The sequence below is a fragment of the Balaenoptera musculus genome, chromosome 13 (genome assembly GCF_009873245.2).
Source record: "Balaenoptera musculus isolate JJ_BM4_2016_0621 chromosome 13, mBalMus1.pri.v3, whole genome shotgun sequence".
NCBI classification, from domain to species: Eukaryota; Metazoa; Chordata; class Mammalia; order Artiodactyla; family Balaenopteridae; genus Balaenoptera; species Balaenoptera musculus.
Window position 1 is genome coordinate 89,871,622 of NC_045797.1, and position 16,016 is coordinate 89,887,637.

Consider the following 16,016-nt stretch of genomic DNA (forward strand, 5'->3'; position numbering starts at 1 on the left):
AATGTCAGTAAAGAGACAGTAGCTACAAAAGGAAGCAAATGAGTGTATTAGGGGGAAAAAGTATAAAAATGGAAACAAATTTTACTAGAGAGGCTCGATAGTCGGTTTCAACTGACAAAGAATTGGCAAACTTGAAGACAGATCAATAGAGTTTATGCAATCCAAGTAAGAGACAGAAGAAGGAGTGAAGAGAAACTGTCAGAACCTCTGACACTCAAACTAGAAAATGAAGAAAAAGTCTCCTGTTACTGCATGGAGGTTCTCCAAATGTTGCCATATCTATTTGGTTTACAGTGTTGTTCAAGTCTTCTATTTTCTTCCTGATGTTCTGCCTGGTTTTTCCATACACTATTAAAACTGGTGTATTGAAGCCTCTGACTACTACTGTTGAATTGTTTATTTCGCCTTTCAATACTGTTAGTTTTAGTTTCACGTATTTTGGTGTTCTGTTTTTAGGTGCATATATATTTATAATTGTTATATCTTCCTGATAGATTAAACATTCATCTTTTTTAAATGTCCCTCTTTATTTCTAATAACATTTTCAGTTTTAAATTCTATTTTCTATGATATTAGTATAGCTACTCCATTCTTGTGTTTGCTGTTTGTATATTTTTTCCCATCTTTTATTTTCAATCTATTCATATCTCTGAATCTAAAGTGTGTCTCTTGAAGACAGAATACAGTTGGATCTCGTTTTTTCTACTCAGTCTGAAAATCTTCACCTTTTAACTGGATTATTCAATCATTCAAATATAATTTTATTATTGGTATAGTTAGATTTATGTTTGCCATTTTACTTTTCATTTTCTATGTGTCTCAAATCTTTTTTGTTCCTCTTTCCCTGCTTTCTTTTATAGAATATAAGATATGTGAATATCTTCTAATTAAGCATTTACCTTTCTTTAATGATTTTAAATATATATGTGTATATACATATATATATATATATATGTAGTATATACATACAAATAAAGATCAAAACATAAAGAAAGCAGAAGGAAGAAAATAATGAGATTAGAGCTGGAATTAATGAAGCAGAGAAGAGAAAAACAACAGAGAAAATCAATGTAACCAAAATCTGATTCTTTAAAAAGAACAGCAAAATGGACAAACTTTTAGCTATATTGACCAAGAAAAAAGAAAGAAGACTCAAAATACTAGAATAAGAGGTGAAAGTGGAGATATTACCATCAATATTACAGAAACAAAAAGGATTATAAAGGAATCCTTGAACAATTGTATACCAATAAATGAGATAAATTAGATGAAATCCTAGAAAATACAAACTACCAAAGTTGATTCAGGAAGAAATCTGAATAGACAATATTACAAGTTTAGAAATTGAATTTTTAGCCAAAACACTAACCACATAGAAAAGCTGAGGCCCAGATGGCTTTACCACTGAGTTCTACTAAATATTCAGAGAAGAATTAATAATGATTATTCACAAACTTTCCCCAAAATAGAATAGAACATTTCCCAAATTAGTTTATGAAGCCAATACAACCTTAATACCAAAACCACAAGTCATCACAAGAAAACTACAGACCAATATCTGTTTTGAATATGGATGCAAATATCCTCCATGAAATACTAGTAAACTCAATCCAGGAACATCTATTAAGAATTATATATCACCATCAGTGGGATTTACCCCAGGAATTCAAGGTCAGTTTGACATCTGGAAATGTTATACATCATAGCAACAGAATAAAAAAAAAAAAATCACACAATCATCTCAACAGATGCAGAAAAAGCACTTGACAAAATCCAAAATGCTTTCATGCTAGAAAACACTCAACAAACTAAGACTAAAGGGGAGTGTTCTCAGTCTGATAAAGAGCTTCTACAAAAGCCCATGTAGGGGGGGTAGACAGTCAGCTCTCTGAGGAAAAGGGATGAGTTTTGAATCCCAGCATGTTCATGCTTCAGCTCTGTGAGACAAGCTAGACGCCTAACCTTTAAAAGATCCTTGTCTACACAACGGGCCTTGAAATGCCAATTATACCACAAATGGAAATATTGGGAGAAACAAGTGGGGTAACGTAAATATGGTTATACCAAACCCACAGATCCTATACAAACATTGCTACCAGTGAGGTTATCTGTCAAGGAAAGCAATACAAATTAAACATTATATGAGCAGAAACGGTGAAAGTGTTGGCATGAATGTTGATGATAGACGCCAACATACCAACAAAGTATGAAAACAAATTCGCACTTTCGCTTATTGTACAAAAGTCATATTAATTAGAGTCAATGATACAAACTCTGTGAGTGTATGCCTAAACGATGGATGAACATTCATGTCTCCTGATTGACTCTGAGGTTTTATTTTCTCAGCTTTTCACGTGTGCGGTGTTCAGGCTCCCCTACAACGTCCCTCCCCCGTCCACAGGCGGATCCTGCCTCATGGTTCTACGGTCATGGCATTTGCTCAGGATTCTCAGGATTTTAATCCTATGGTCAAGGTCACAGTCAGAACTAGAAATCCCAGGGTACTCGCTGCTCGGGACTCAGCGTGCTCTGTGAGGTCACATGTCAGCTTTTAAAAATCAGCAGTAAAACCTACACCCCGAGAAGCCAGAGTATTTGGTGCATGAGTTTTCCGGGTAGAAACCAAGCCAAGTCCCAGACACCATTATCAAGGGCCAGGGAAGAACTGACCCTGCCCGTGCTTTTGGAAAGCCTACCTGCTTCCAGGATTCCCTTGAGTCCTGAGAGGATTTTTGATTTTCAAAGAGAAAACTGGTAAGACAGTTTCATACTGTAGGGAATGAATCAATTCACAGTTTCTGGCTAAGAAAAAGAAATCTATTCCAATAAGGTTCAAAGTACGTGTATCTTAACTTATTAGAAGATTGAGGAACTGAAAGTTCAATGTTGAGTCTGCACTGCCTTTGGAGGAGGAGGGGTCTGCATCTTCTCTTCCTTCCCCTTCACTCCCCCTCCCCACTTCTCCTCAGACGACAGCACCAGGGCTGGCTCCCCTCCCGCCCCTGCAGACCCCAGCCCCCCAGCCCTGCCCAGACTCTCCCACAGGCCCTCCTGAGACGCTCTGCATCAGTACCTTTACCAGGCCAGCTGCTGGAGGCTGCCGGTAACCTCACAGCACATCTCAGTTATTTTACAGCCCTAACGCTGGACACCTGTCTGCATCCCACGTCCGCATCCTATGGCGACAGACAACCTTCCAACACCTACCTCAGCCGTGCCGTGGAATTCCAGCATGACCCAAATCGGGCTCCAAGTACTGAGCATTCTTAATTGCCCCTCAAAGCTTCAACATTGGAGAAAAAGAACTCAAAGTTTATAAATCATCTTTTTAACACGTTGTGTGTTTTTTAAGGAACGAAAACACTCGAGCTTCCAAAATGACCCTCAGAACCTCTTACCCACGAGTCACGGCTCACGGCCATCCGGGCCCCCAGGTTCCAGCCAATCCTGACCCTTTACACCTGGACAGCATCCAGGGAGGACTGACTGCACACAGCACTGTTGCTCTGATGAACTTGAAGCCCTCCTGCTCTGGAAGCTGGAGGGTCGGTGTCTGTTTATTTTACTCATGTTGAGAATTATGAACATTCACTAGACAAAATGAGAGAAAAACGTGTATATTCCTCAGAATTTGAAAAAAATCTCCCAACTGTCATTCACATGTCACATTTCAAGCCTGCCTCTGTGGCATGTGTGTTATTTTTTCATGGAAGCCAGAGAAATATTTTCTTTCTGCTTCCCCACCATGCAGCGGCATCTCTAAGGACTCCATATTAAATAGTAACAAAGAGACCCAATTTAAATGCAGGCACCCTTCTCCCTGTATCAGTTTGTTTATTAAAAAGTCACTATTGCTGGAAGATTCCAGGCACAACAAAAGTCCAGCAAGTCCAGGAAAGAAAGATAACTTCTCCTTCGTGCTGCCCCAAAGGCCAACTTGTCCTCCTCTGTCACCCCGATCACCACCCTGAGACCAGGTCCGAGTCCTCTGAGCCCCTCGCCCATCATGGAGCAGGGGCTTGAGAGATGTGAGGGCAGAGGGTCCCACGTGGGCCGCGCCATAGCCAGATGGCGGAGCCCCTCCCGGGGATCCCACTGAAAGAAAGCAGAGATAAAACCATCTCATCCAGGTCTCCCTGCTGGTCTGATCTCATGCCTGTTTCCTGCCTGTGTTTCCTGCCGGACGGGAAGCTTCCAGAGAGCACGGACTCCTGGGTTTGCTCATTTCACACCCTCACTCTGCAGCATCTACGGCAGTGCTGCATGGAGTGGGCATGCTAGAATACTTGTCACGTGAATAAATGCTGGAGAACACGCAGCACGATGGAAAAGGCTCCCACCTCCAATGCCCACTGCCCGCTGATACAGAAACCGCTGTCCTCCCAGCCCGGCCAGGGGCGTGCGCACATGTGCACGTGCGTGTGTGAGGAAAGCCCCCCCACTGCCAGCGACACCTGCTCGTCACATCCGCGGGGGCTCCGTGCCCTTCAGAGCTGCATCTCTTCTTCCCAAAGGCCTTCTAACAAGCTGCGTCCTCCATGTCCGATGGTCCTTCTCGCCCTTGAACTGTAACATCTTACAGCTTTTGGACATCTAAATTTTTCTTCCAATTTAACTGTTTGCTAGAATATAAACACTTAGATGATAGAAAGGAGGTTTCTTCCCCTTTGTAGCACGTGGCACTAAATGGTGGTTAAGGAACGTTTCCTGCACGAGTTCCATGGTGGAGATTCCATCTTTGCAAGTTCCTAGGGGACATTTAGACGGGGCTCAGGTGGCCGACACCAGGAAGGGTGAGTGCTTCCTCCAGGCAGCGGTGCGGGAGCCCATCTTGGAACCCCGGAACTGCCCGGGTCTCCCCAGGGACACCTCCTGGTGCTGGTGTGCAGTGTGGACACACTGCAGACGGCGGGCGGTACGTGGGACTGGGAACAGGAAACGTAGGGAAGTTATCTGGTTCCCAGTTAGAGGGAAACGGGGAGCCTGAGCACCATTCCCACGACTGCAGAAGGACACCACGCTGACTGCACAGCTGAGAACAAGCCCCTGAGACCGTGGACGGGCCGGCGCACGCGAGCCCGGACTGACCCCTGGGCTGTACACGCAAAGACAGCCAACACCTTCTTACTTCCCAAGAGCAGAAAAATGCCGCCTCTGGTCCTCATACTTCCCACTTCCTGCGGACGTCTGGCAGTGATCTTGGTAATAATTTGTAATAATTCCCTGGCCCACAAGATGCTTAAACTCTACCTCCCGGGGAGCCTCCTGTCAGTGTTTTCTAGCTAATATTATGCTATTGATCTAATGGAAGCACAAAAATGAGTAAATGATAAACTCAAGAAAGTATGAAACATAAGAAAACAAAACTCTGTACCTGTCTTATTTCCATGTTTTGACTACTCCTTTTAAAGAGGCCAATGATGTGCAATGAATTCTTATGTCCTTTTAACAAAATATACTGCCTTTTTTAGACTCCTATGTAAAGATTTAAAGTCAAAAAATTAATAAATTTTGGAGAGGCAAAAAAGGATAACACATATATTACTAACAATGACATTTATAATAAATGATAAAAATAGCTAGTTGGCCTTTACTGATCCTGGCTTTGTGATGAGCGCTGTGCAAAATACTTTCTAAACTATGCTGGTTTCAACCTTCACAATAACCGCGTGCAGAGCGTCTTATTCTTGTTACCATTTTATAGATGAGGAAACTAGGGCTCATGCAGATCAGTCGATTTACCCAAGGTCACAGGGCCTGGAAAGGCACACGAACACCCACACCCACACACAGGCACACACGTACACGCACGTGCACGCACACACACACACACGTGCATGCACACATACACACACATGCACGCACACCCACACACAAGCACACACAGGCACACACAAACACACATGTGCACGCATACCCACACAGGCACGCACACCCACACACAGGCACACACGTGCACACACACCCACACACAGACACACACGTGTACGCACACCCCAAACAGAAAGAGCTCAGAGTCTGGTTCCACAACCGCAGTCTGAACTGTGACATCAGGCCACCTCGTGAAAACTGCCGGCGCCTCTTCTGTGCAGTAAAACCACACAGACCCTGCCTTTAGGACTATGCAGAGTTCATTCCTTCCATACCTGATGCTTTGTTTTAAACACATGTTTGTTTTGATATTTAATACAATTAAGTCTGCTGGAACGGTTCCACGACTCTAGTAACATGACCATTTTTTGCACTTCGAGTTTTCATCACTTAGATCTTTCTTCTGAGACAGAAACACTGCATCTCAAGGAGACACCGGAAACACAAACTAACCCGAACACCCAACACCAGTCTGGCGGCCGGGCTGAGTGCAGTGAAGGAACAAATCTCCGTGCCAGGACATCACTCAGCCAGAACGGTATTTCACCCCCTTAGACATGACTGGGTATAAGATGAGGAGGAAGCTGAAAGCATCCTGCATCCTTGACAATCCCACTGGTACCTGCTCCACCAGGAAGCCCTGGGGAGCGCCGGTCCTGAGTCTGGGGAAGGAGCCGTGGTCTTGGGGTAAGAACAGAGCGGTGGCCACGAGGAGAAGGGGGCTGCTGGCTGTCAGAAGAGGAGGGAAGCAGACTGACAGACAGGGCAAGGCATGGGGTTAAGGGTCAAGGGTCAAGAGTCACATGGCATGCCCAGGACCACCTGCCAGGCAGAGGCAGGAATGGAAATGCAAACGGAACTCGGTCAGTTTTTGAGAGTTTGACCTCAAAAGTAATTAGAAAGTTGGTCGAATTCATAAAAAGCAGGGTTCCCTGCACACCCCCAAGCCTGGGGTCAGTATCTAAGGAGCAACGGGACATGTTCCTAGAGACAGCAGCCCGCCCGCTCCCTGTGCCCGGGGTAGTTTGATCCGGTAGAACGATGTCACTGAGGCCCTCTCCTCTCAGCAGCAGGAAACTCTGTCACTTCAGCTCATTTGTTTTGCTGTGATGATAGGGCTGCTGGTGAAGTGAGGACAGAGACGTGCGATCCCTCAGCAGCTGGTGGAGATGGAGGGTCTGAGAGAGGCAACAGCCAACCCTGGAGATGCTCTCAGGAATGCAGGGCGCCCACAGGAGGCCCCTCGTCTATAGCGACGCCATTCTCCCACCTTAAAACGCCCTCCTACTTACTGTCATTTCAAACTTTGAGAGCCTATTAAATTTCTATACACAAAGGAAAGGAAAATCAATTTAACGTTCCAAAGGGAAGACTTGTGATGACACCGACCCTACCCGGATAAGAAGAAAAGACCCGAACATCTGAGAGCTGAGACTCTGCGGCATCTCTCAGTTGCTGGGGCTCTAATCCCCTCACGGTCACGACGAATAATCCTCGGAGGTAAGATAACAGGTGCTACATTGAGAAACTGCCATTTGATGCACCGGGAAAGAGAGAGAGAGAAGCAACGTTTTCTGAGGCAGCGAATCCGGCGGAGACAAGGAGCATCTCCCAGGATAGGTCTCGAGACCGCACGTGTGGAACGGCGGGGGCGGGGGGGCTGGGGAACAAGCGTGAGACCCAGCGAAGAGGAGCAGGAGTCCTGCCATCTGCACCAGAGACGGCGACTCAGAGCCGCTCTGCGCCGGCGGCACCAGGAGGGGACCCGGCCGTGCCGGTCACCCAGCTCGAGTCCCGAGCAGCACAGGCCTGGGAAGGTCACAGAACGGTCCTCGGGGGCCAAGTGGGCAGCGCTTCCCACGAGCCACGGAGGGAGGGGCCCTGAGGCTTCCACGTGTCAGCAGCGGCTCCCCCCGCAGCCCCCGGCCCCAGAGGGCCGGCCAGCGACCTAGACGGTCACCGCTCCCGCCGGGGACCATCCAGACCCGCCGTGCCTCCCGGCCGTGGTGAGAAGCCACTGTCCCAGGGCAGCACGTCTGCACGGGGTCGACTCACGCGGCCCGTGGTTTGGAGACGATCACAGAGAAGGCAGGCTGGCCTCCAGGGTTAAAGCCGGTGATCAAGGACCAAGAACGCACGGTGAAGTGAAAGGCTCACTTCTCTCCGTCGGCGTCCTCTGTCCACACCCGCAGCGGGACGGCCGCCCCGGCAGGCTCTCCTCCCCAGGCTGCCCTCCGCAGCGGCCGCGGCCCGGGGACACCCCAGCCACGGTCCCGTCACGACCCTGTCGCAAGGCCGGGCCTCCCCGCGACTCTGCAGACACGGCCGACCAGGCGGCTCCTGCCCCGGAGAAGCTGGCCCACCTCGTGCCCCCGGGCCGTCCACACCCCGTGTGCAGGGCGCGGCCAGAGCCGGACGCTGGGGGACGTTCCTAGAGGGACATCATTCCCTCTCAGTAAGCACACACGCCCTAACCTTCTCTCCCCACGACGGAAATTTCAGAAAAAACGGAAGACGCAGTGAGTTGAGAAGGACAGCAGCCTTGTTACTGAAAGTGGGGTCCGGCCGCTGGCCGCTCAAAAGCCAGTAAGGAGGCCAGGGAAGTGGAAAGGAAAGTTTGCTTTAGTTTGGATGCTGGCGACCTGGGGGCAGGGTGGACTCCTGTCCAAGGGCCGACTTCCCCCCATTCCCCACTGACAGTCAGCGGGCAAGAGCTTTTATAGACGGAGGGAGGGGGCTTCATGCAGGAACAGCACGGTCCGCTCTGACCGTCATCTTCAAACTGGTGCTGCCGTGCCCTGACCAGCATCATCTTGATTGTCTTAAGTACAGTTAGTCTTCGGTTCCAGGGTCGGTTTGTTCCCATTTCCTTGAGGCCAAGTCTGCGAATTGTGGCAGCTTATGTCACGGCTACAGCTTGGTCATCGTGTAGTTCACTTCTTCCACCAGACACTGGCGGGGTTTCAGTGTCTACAAGACGGCTCCCAGGATACGGCTCAGAATATGATCTATAGCCCCTGAGGAGGAACTAAAGATCCTTGACTCTGCTTACTGACTAGACTATTACTATTTTGTCCTGTCTGTTTTCCTTTGCTTCTGCATTTTCTCACTTATCTGATTAAACTTATTCTTTGACTAAAGTTTTTCTACAGACAAAAGGCAGGTGGAGGACATGGGGGTGAGGAAGGACCACAGGGTCCTGCTGCGTTCCAGCCTGACACCAATAGCTCGCAGACCGGCTGTGGGATTCTTCTGCTGAACATAAACAGTTCCGAGCCCCCCCACAGCAGGCGAGGGCTCTCCCTGAACTCCAGGAACAAGACAGAAAAGGGCTCGAAATCCTGCCCGAGCAGACGGAAACACAAAGGATGTCCGGCCACCAAGACCCTCCCACTTCCCACCCTGACGACGGTGCTTCCCCAGGACAGGCCTGGCCCTGCTCCCAGACACCCCAACATGCATCCTCCTGGATAAAGTCAAACTCAATGATGACCCCAGGGGCCCACTCTCCGAGCCCCCAGTGCAGAGCAGACCCGGAGCTCCTGACCCTGCTATGACCCCCCCCCAGCACGAACCCCACCCTACAGAAGCCCCTCCTCCTGTGGAGACGCCCACGGCCCTGGGATTCTGTCTCCCCTGCTCTGCTCGACCCCCGGCATCAAGAGAGCTGCACTTTGAGGACTTCCCAACTACAGGAGAGGGGGTTTTGGCACAAGTACCTAAACATGAAACCATCCTTTGCAAAACAGATCAGAGTATTTAGCAGGATAATTTTGACTTGTAGCATCACTTCTGAAAATGTGCTTATCTGCAATATGTCTCCAGCATGGCTGCTGTAAAGCCCATCTGGTCCCTTCCATGCTCTTTACTCTGAAATAAGGGGACCTCCTACAAAGCAAAACGGGGTATTACTGTCAGTGAAAAGACGTCATCTCACTGTTATTTTCACAAATACGAAAGATGTGGGACAAATAGAACTAAAGTTTTAGTTTCCTTCTGTCCCTTTGGAAAAAGGAACGAGATAAGTGACTCCTTACACTTTTTCAGGCCAACATAAAGCAAGAGCCCTGGGAAGGGCTCATCTGAGCAGAACCACAAAAAGCAGCGCCTCGTGTGAAGAACTCACCAGCGCGGGGAGTGTGCCGACTCGGCAGTGATCCCTCAGATCGGAGTTTCCTTCCTCCTGTTCAGGCATGTTCCTCAGCCCACAAACAGTTAACAAGGACTGTAGCCCCACACCTGTCAGCACACTTCTAAAGGGGTTTAAAAGCTCCCTTAAACCTAGTGGTATTTTACGCTTTCTCCATAAACCATCTGAGGAAGCAGTGGAGAATTCACATCATCTCCTGCCCGCTTGGCTATCAGGAAGGGGCTCCCCGAGTGCAGGTCACGCGGCCCCAAGAGGCCCAGAGGCAATGCGGGATTAGAGATGGTTCCCTCCAAACCCTGTTCTTTCCTCCACACCATCTGTCCCCCCCTCCTCTCGCCCAAGTCCAGAGCCCCAGGCTTTAGATCATCTGGTCTGAGGCTGCCTCGTAAAAGCTCCCTCGTGGCTGGACTGACCGTCTGGCAAGCACACATTTCTCTTGTTCTTAAGGAGGGTCCCTCCCCCCCAGCTTCCTAAAATACACACACTAAGGCGGGCACCTTGCTCAGCCCGGGTCTGGAACCCTAACCGGACTCATCATGGGGACGTGAAAGCACAGCCAACCGCAGACCAAGGCTCAGTGCGTCTTCGAAGGGCAGATTCCTAAGATGGGTCTGAGCACGCCCTGCACTTAGGCTCAGATCACAGCCTCCGGGGCACAGGCAGCTGCACCCAGTTACTCTGTCAGACACAAAGCTAGGTGTTGCCAGGCGGGATTCTGCAAAAGTAATTAAGATCTGAAATCGCCTGGCTTTAAATCAGGAAGACTATCCAGGTGGCCCGACGCGGTCTCACGCCCTTCACATCTGGGTCTGAAGGTCAGAGACAGGAAGTCAGATTCCAGGCACAAGAGGTCATCTGTTGCTGCCTTATAGGTGAGGGGACATGCGGCCTGGAACTTGGGTGACAGCCAGCACGGAGATGGGGAACCCAGCCTTACAGACCCAAGGGCCTGAATTCTCCCAACATCCAGCGAGAACCCTGGGGAGGGGCCCGGCTTCAGGCGAGAGCGCAGCCCGGCCACACCCCAGCATCGGCTTGGAGACCCCGGCACGCGCACACCAGCTGACCCGCGGAGACGGTGAGGTGATACACTCGCGCTTTTGAGGCTAAATTTGCACTAACCGGTTACGTAGCAACAGAAAACGGATAGGGTCCTGCTCGGAAAACTCCCGCCCTCTTCCCAACCAGCAGTCACCCCAGGAAGCATGCTTCCCTGCTCACAGTGTCAGAGAAAGGTGCTAATAACTACCTAATAGCCAAAAGCACGAGATTCTGCTGAGGAATCTGTGATGTCTCGTGCTACTTCCCAGTGTCTGCCGACGTGGTCTATCTTCCTACGTGAGGGCTCGAGGAGCAGCCCTGCTTTGTAAGGAGTCAGCTGTTACCCCCACGGGGCATCGTGCTGTTTCTACGCCTGTTTTCGTTTCATGTCAAGATGCTCTCCCCCAAATTCTTATGGAACCATCTTTTCCTGTCCTGGGCAGTCAATGATTCGACCTTCATTGCTAGTGATGCATAATTGATGTAAAAGCTTAGTTCCCACTGTGCCCAGGAACCGCTGACACTAACGTCCACCTGACAGTGAACAGGTGCGAGAGGCCCCCGGCAGAGGATGAGCCTGCAGCCCCGGAGGCGACGGGACGTGGGAACCGTCGTCCTCACTACAGCTGAGTTTTATCATTTCAATACGTATCTCAAGTGTTAGGTTTAAATACGCGTCTACTCTTTAGAGGATCTTTTGAAACATTTTCGGAAAACTAAGGAACCTCAACCATCATTGGCCGAATGACTGTACTTTCAAAAACAGGAAAACGCAGAGCAGCTGGTGACAAATGTTGGTCCCGCAGCTGGACGGCGACAGGAAGCCAGGACACCGGCCGCTGACGTGCTCGTCCCGCTTGCCCTTTATCCGCTCAGAGGGTCGCCGAAGAGTCCTCCCCAGGCGACAGTTCAGGGCTCTGGCGTTTAGATTCTGAGAAGCGTGTGACTTCGAGTTGGCGATGTCTGAACCTGCTCCTCTCACGTCCCAGAGCGAGGGTCCCTCGGGAGAGAGCAGAGCTGCAGGGCTAACTCGGGCTGTCTGAGGCCGAGCGCTCAGGCCTCCTCTCCCTTTCCTCCTCTTCACCGTGGGACCAGAGGGCTACAGGGCAGGCGAGGGAACCGCATCCCCGCTGAACGTGCACTTTAACACTGACGTGAGTCAGACACACTCGATGAAATGCAAAATTGTAGTCATTCATTTTACTTTTTGCACCTTCCTGCCCATATTAAAATCCTGAAAGAGTCAGCAAAGCTAATAAGGTATGTTTGTTTCCATAAAACGACATAGAAACCTTTGGTTTGCTGTTAGGATTTGACAGCGCTTCCCAGGGCAAAGGGGGGGGTGTGTGACCACCCAGGGGTGCCTTCTTCAGACGCTTTGTGTTCACACGAACACGGCCTCCACGGGCACACGTATCTCATCGAGAAAGTACTCAATTTCAACACAAAGAGCACTCTTCCTTTGTTCACACAGTTCTCTCCCCACCTTCTTAAGAGTGAAAGGAAACTCACCACCTACTTACTTCTCAGCCTTTCCACAGTGACCTGACAGCACAGCTGGCCACAGATGACACGCTGTATTAACTTAGAGGGAAAAATGCGACCTTATTCCACAAAACAGTGATGGACACACAACCTTTACAGATGAAACTCTGAAATTACTTCATTAACCAGGCTCGAAAACTAGCGAGCATTTATTGAACACTGGTCTAACCTTCTCATTTTATTAATGAAGAAAATGAGGCCCATGGGGTTTAAATGAATTTTCTGTAATTGCATGCAACGTGGATAAGAGTACAGTCTTATTTCCAATCTAATTCTGTTAACAGTTAAAACTGAAAATACGATTTCTTCTTCTAATGACTATGTCTCAGAAGAATGAACAGTCACCACTAGACAGAACCACTCCTGATGACAAATCAGCTCCTGCCCTGATTAGTGTTTTCTTATGATGCTTGACTTCTATTATGATTATGATTACTTTTGCAAATGCTAAATCCACCTGGAGACAAGGACCTGCACTTCGGGGTTTATCGGCGTTTCCCACTCCAGACGACGGTCACACACCTTACTTTTTCTGCTCCAGCTCTGCACCGTGAGACCCGAGCCATGGACAGAGGGAGTGACACGGCGTCCAGCCAGCGCTTCTCATATTTTGGTTCATGAGCGACGGGCGAAGAAGGCGAAGACGGAGCCTGTGCAAAACAGACGAGAATCAACGGTCACAGAATCAGGTGAAGGCACCAAATACAGGGGGAGGCCTCGATGGGCCCAAACATCACGTCCCCCAAACCCAAATGAAACACGTTTCAACTGCTGCAAAAGCACATGTGATCATTTTCTCAAAGCTCTGGAAAGAAATAAGTGCTCTTCTATTTCGACGTAAACGATTTTCTTCCTCTGTTTTTTAAACAACATACTGCACCAAAGACAGAAAAGTCCCAGGGAAGGGGACGGGGAGAGAGCCTAAAACTGGAAGGAACCTGAGGGACACGACCAAGGCTCTGAGTCCAGGAAGGCTGTGAACGACCACCTCCACCTGGAAGGTCAAATCAGAGCGAGTTTAATACATAACAATATTGACGACATGCTAACGGGTGCCTAGGTCACAAGACCCTGCCTGTTCACCAATGGCCGAGTCCCCACCGTCTGTCCAAGGTGAGCAGAGCGGGAGCCAGTGGGGAGGGGGGGGCTCTGTCCCTCCTCGGCGGGGCCTGCAGGGAAGAGGAAGACGCTCCAACGCCTGAATGAAGCCACGCAAACAGCCACGTGGCCAGACAGGACACCGCACGTGCCGTTAGTCACAGGGTCGGACGCGGCCCGTCTCGCCCCCCGTGGAGAAGACAGCGCCGGGCCGCGCGGCCGCACCTCACGGGATGCTGGGCTCCCGCACCTGGAAGCATCCTCGCGGCAGCCGTGGCTTCCAGCCACAGGGGCAGGTTCTCCCGGAACCTTCTAGCTCAGGACGGGCGGCCAGAGCAAGGTGCGAATCCCCGGGGCGCAGGCAAACAGACGCGCTAACTAGGACGGCAAAGCTGGATGTGCCTGGGGGCGCTGCAAAGGCCCCCAGCTCAGGGAGGCCACCTCTGTGCTGTCCTGACGGGGTGGTCGGGAATGGGGGAGGGTCTCGCTGAGCAAGGCAGGGCCTGCAGGGCGGCGATGGTGAGCGCTGGAAACGGGCTCTTACTGGGACGGCTAAGGCTGCGTGGGACGCACGGTGCTGGAACGCTGCAGACCCACCTCCACTCTCAGACTCCAACAAGACCCGAAACCGCTCTTCTGGTGAGGATTCCTTCCAGGCCAAACTCCCAGCAAGGCTAGTGTCTGACCGTCTCAGGCCGAACAGCGGCCACCCCCAGATAAAGCATATCGGGGCCTAATCCCGGGACCTGGCACCTTATTTGGACAAAGGGTCCCCACGTGTGTGATTAAATTAAGGGTATGTACCTGGACTATTTGGGCGCCCTAAATGCTGTGGCATCTATCCCTACCAGAGGGATACAGGGGAACCCAGACAGGAGGGAGAAGGGCCTTGTAAAGACAGAGGTGGAGACGGAAGCCACATGACCGAACGACAAGGACGCCGGTGGGTGGGTACCAAGAGCGGGAGGGGGCAGGAAGGACCCTCCTCCGGAGCCGTTGGAAGGAGCAGCCCTGCCAATGCCTGGATTCCAAGCAACCAGAGGCTGGGTTTGGGGTGTCCTCATAACATTCTTTATTTAAATTTATTAACTCCACAGCCAATAGCTCAAAAGCAAAGGTACTGTAACATCAGAAGATTAAACTAGATTTTACTAATGTTCATTTATTGTCGTCTTTTTGCATTATGTTCTAGTGTTCGGTAGAATATCTGCTTTTGGTGTACACATGACACAGCACCGGAAGGCCTACAGATTTATTACTTTACTATGGATTTCATACTGGCTTTATTGAGATACCCGTTTGCCTACATGCACTGCTGCTGCCTGTGTAAGAATTCGCTATAACTTATTATACATTGTGGCATGTCTTCAGTTACCAGTTTTCACTGAGTTTTATCACTGTTATTTGCATTCACAACACTCCACTTAAGGTGTCAGAGTTCATCAGGAGTAATGTTTTTGTGCATTTTCTCTGAATGAGGTTTGCTGCTCTCACTGATTCAAACTTGTAAGTGACAACAGGCATCGATAGTCAGAGTTATGACAATAATCCTGCAAAATCACCACTTAAAATGTCATAATGGATTCCATATATAATGAGCAATATTTAAATGAGCACAAGAATATGGTTATTAAATAAAATCATTTTAAATTTACTTTTCAAAATGTAGGATAAAAAGCGATTCCCCCCAAGAAAAACAATTTTTTCCTTTATAAAATCAGGTTGCATTTCATAACCTATTGGGCACATTTTAGCAACAGACTATAACTTTTCAAAGGAAGCTTTTTGTTCCCTCTGCTTTGGAAAGCTTCTACCTCAGGGGCCACTGACAAGCCCAGAGTTTCATGTCAGATTTGACCAGTGTTTCCTCTGGAAAAATACTTTGTATAATCCTGAGAACCATGAGGCTGAAGGAGGACACCAGGTCTCCGTAGATCAGTGGGGTTTTCTGTGATGCTCACATGGCCTCCTTCATGGTGGGTTCAGGGGATGCCTGGGAAAGGAGGAGGAGCCTGGCTGGGGTCCCCTCCAAGCTTGCTCCATCCCTGGACTCCTGCCATGGACTGCAGGACACAAGCTGCCTGCCCTCTGTAGCTGCGAGCCCTGGGGTCTGGGGGAAAACAGACTGGGGGCCCCAGCACTGCGGGAGCCCGGAGCTCCCGCTCCTGATGGGACACCAGTAAAGTTGTGCCCGGACAGACCTTCCAGAACCTGTGGTCAAGTCTGGGGCCGCTCAAGGGCTGGGCAGGCTTCCCCTCTGTGTGCAAGTCCCCGTCTGAGGGGAACTCATCACCCGCAGGAAGCAGAACAT

General features: G+C 49.7%; 1 protein-coding gene across 4 annotated transcripts in view; it reads right to left on the reverse strand.

Annotated features, from left to right (window-relative positions):
• Positions 1 to 16,016, reverse strand: part of SNTG2 (syntrophin gamma 2) — a 209,999-nt gene that overhangs the window by 53,426 nt on the left and 140,557 nt on the right. For all 4 annotated transcript variants that reach the window (XM_036872351.1, XM_036872350.1, XM_036872349.1 and 1 more), the window contains exon 9: positions 13,130 to 13,257. In XM_036872351.1, the coding sequence (XP_036728246.1) occupies positions 13,130 to 13,257 (128 nt within the window). The remainder of the gene's footprint in view (positions 1 to 13,129; positions 13,258 to 16,016) is intronic.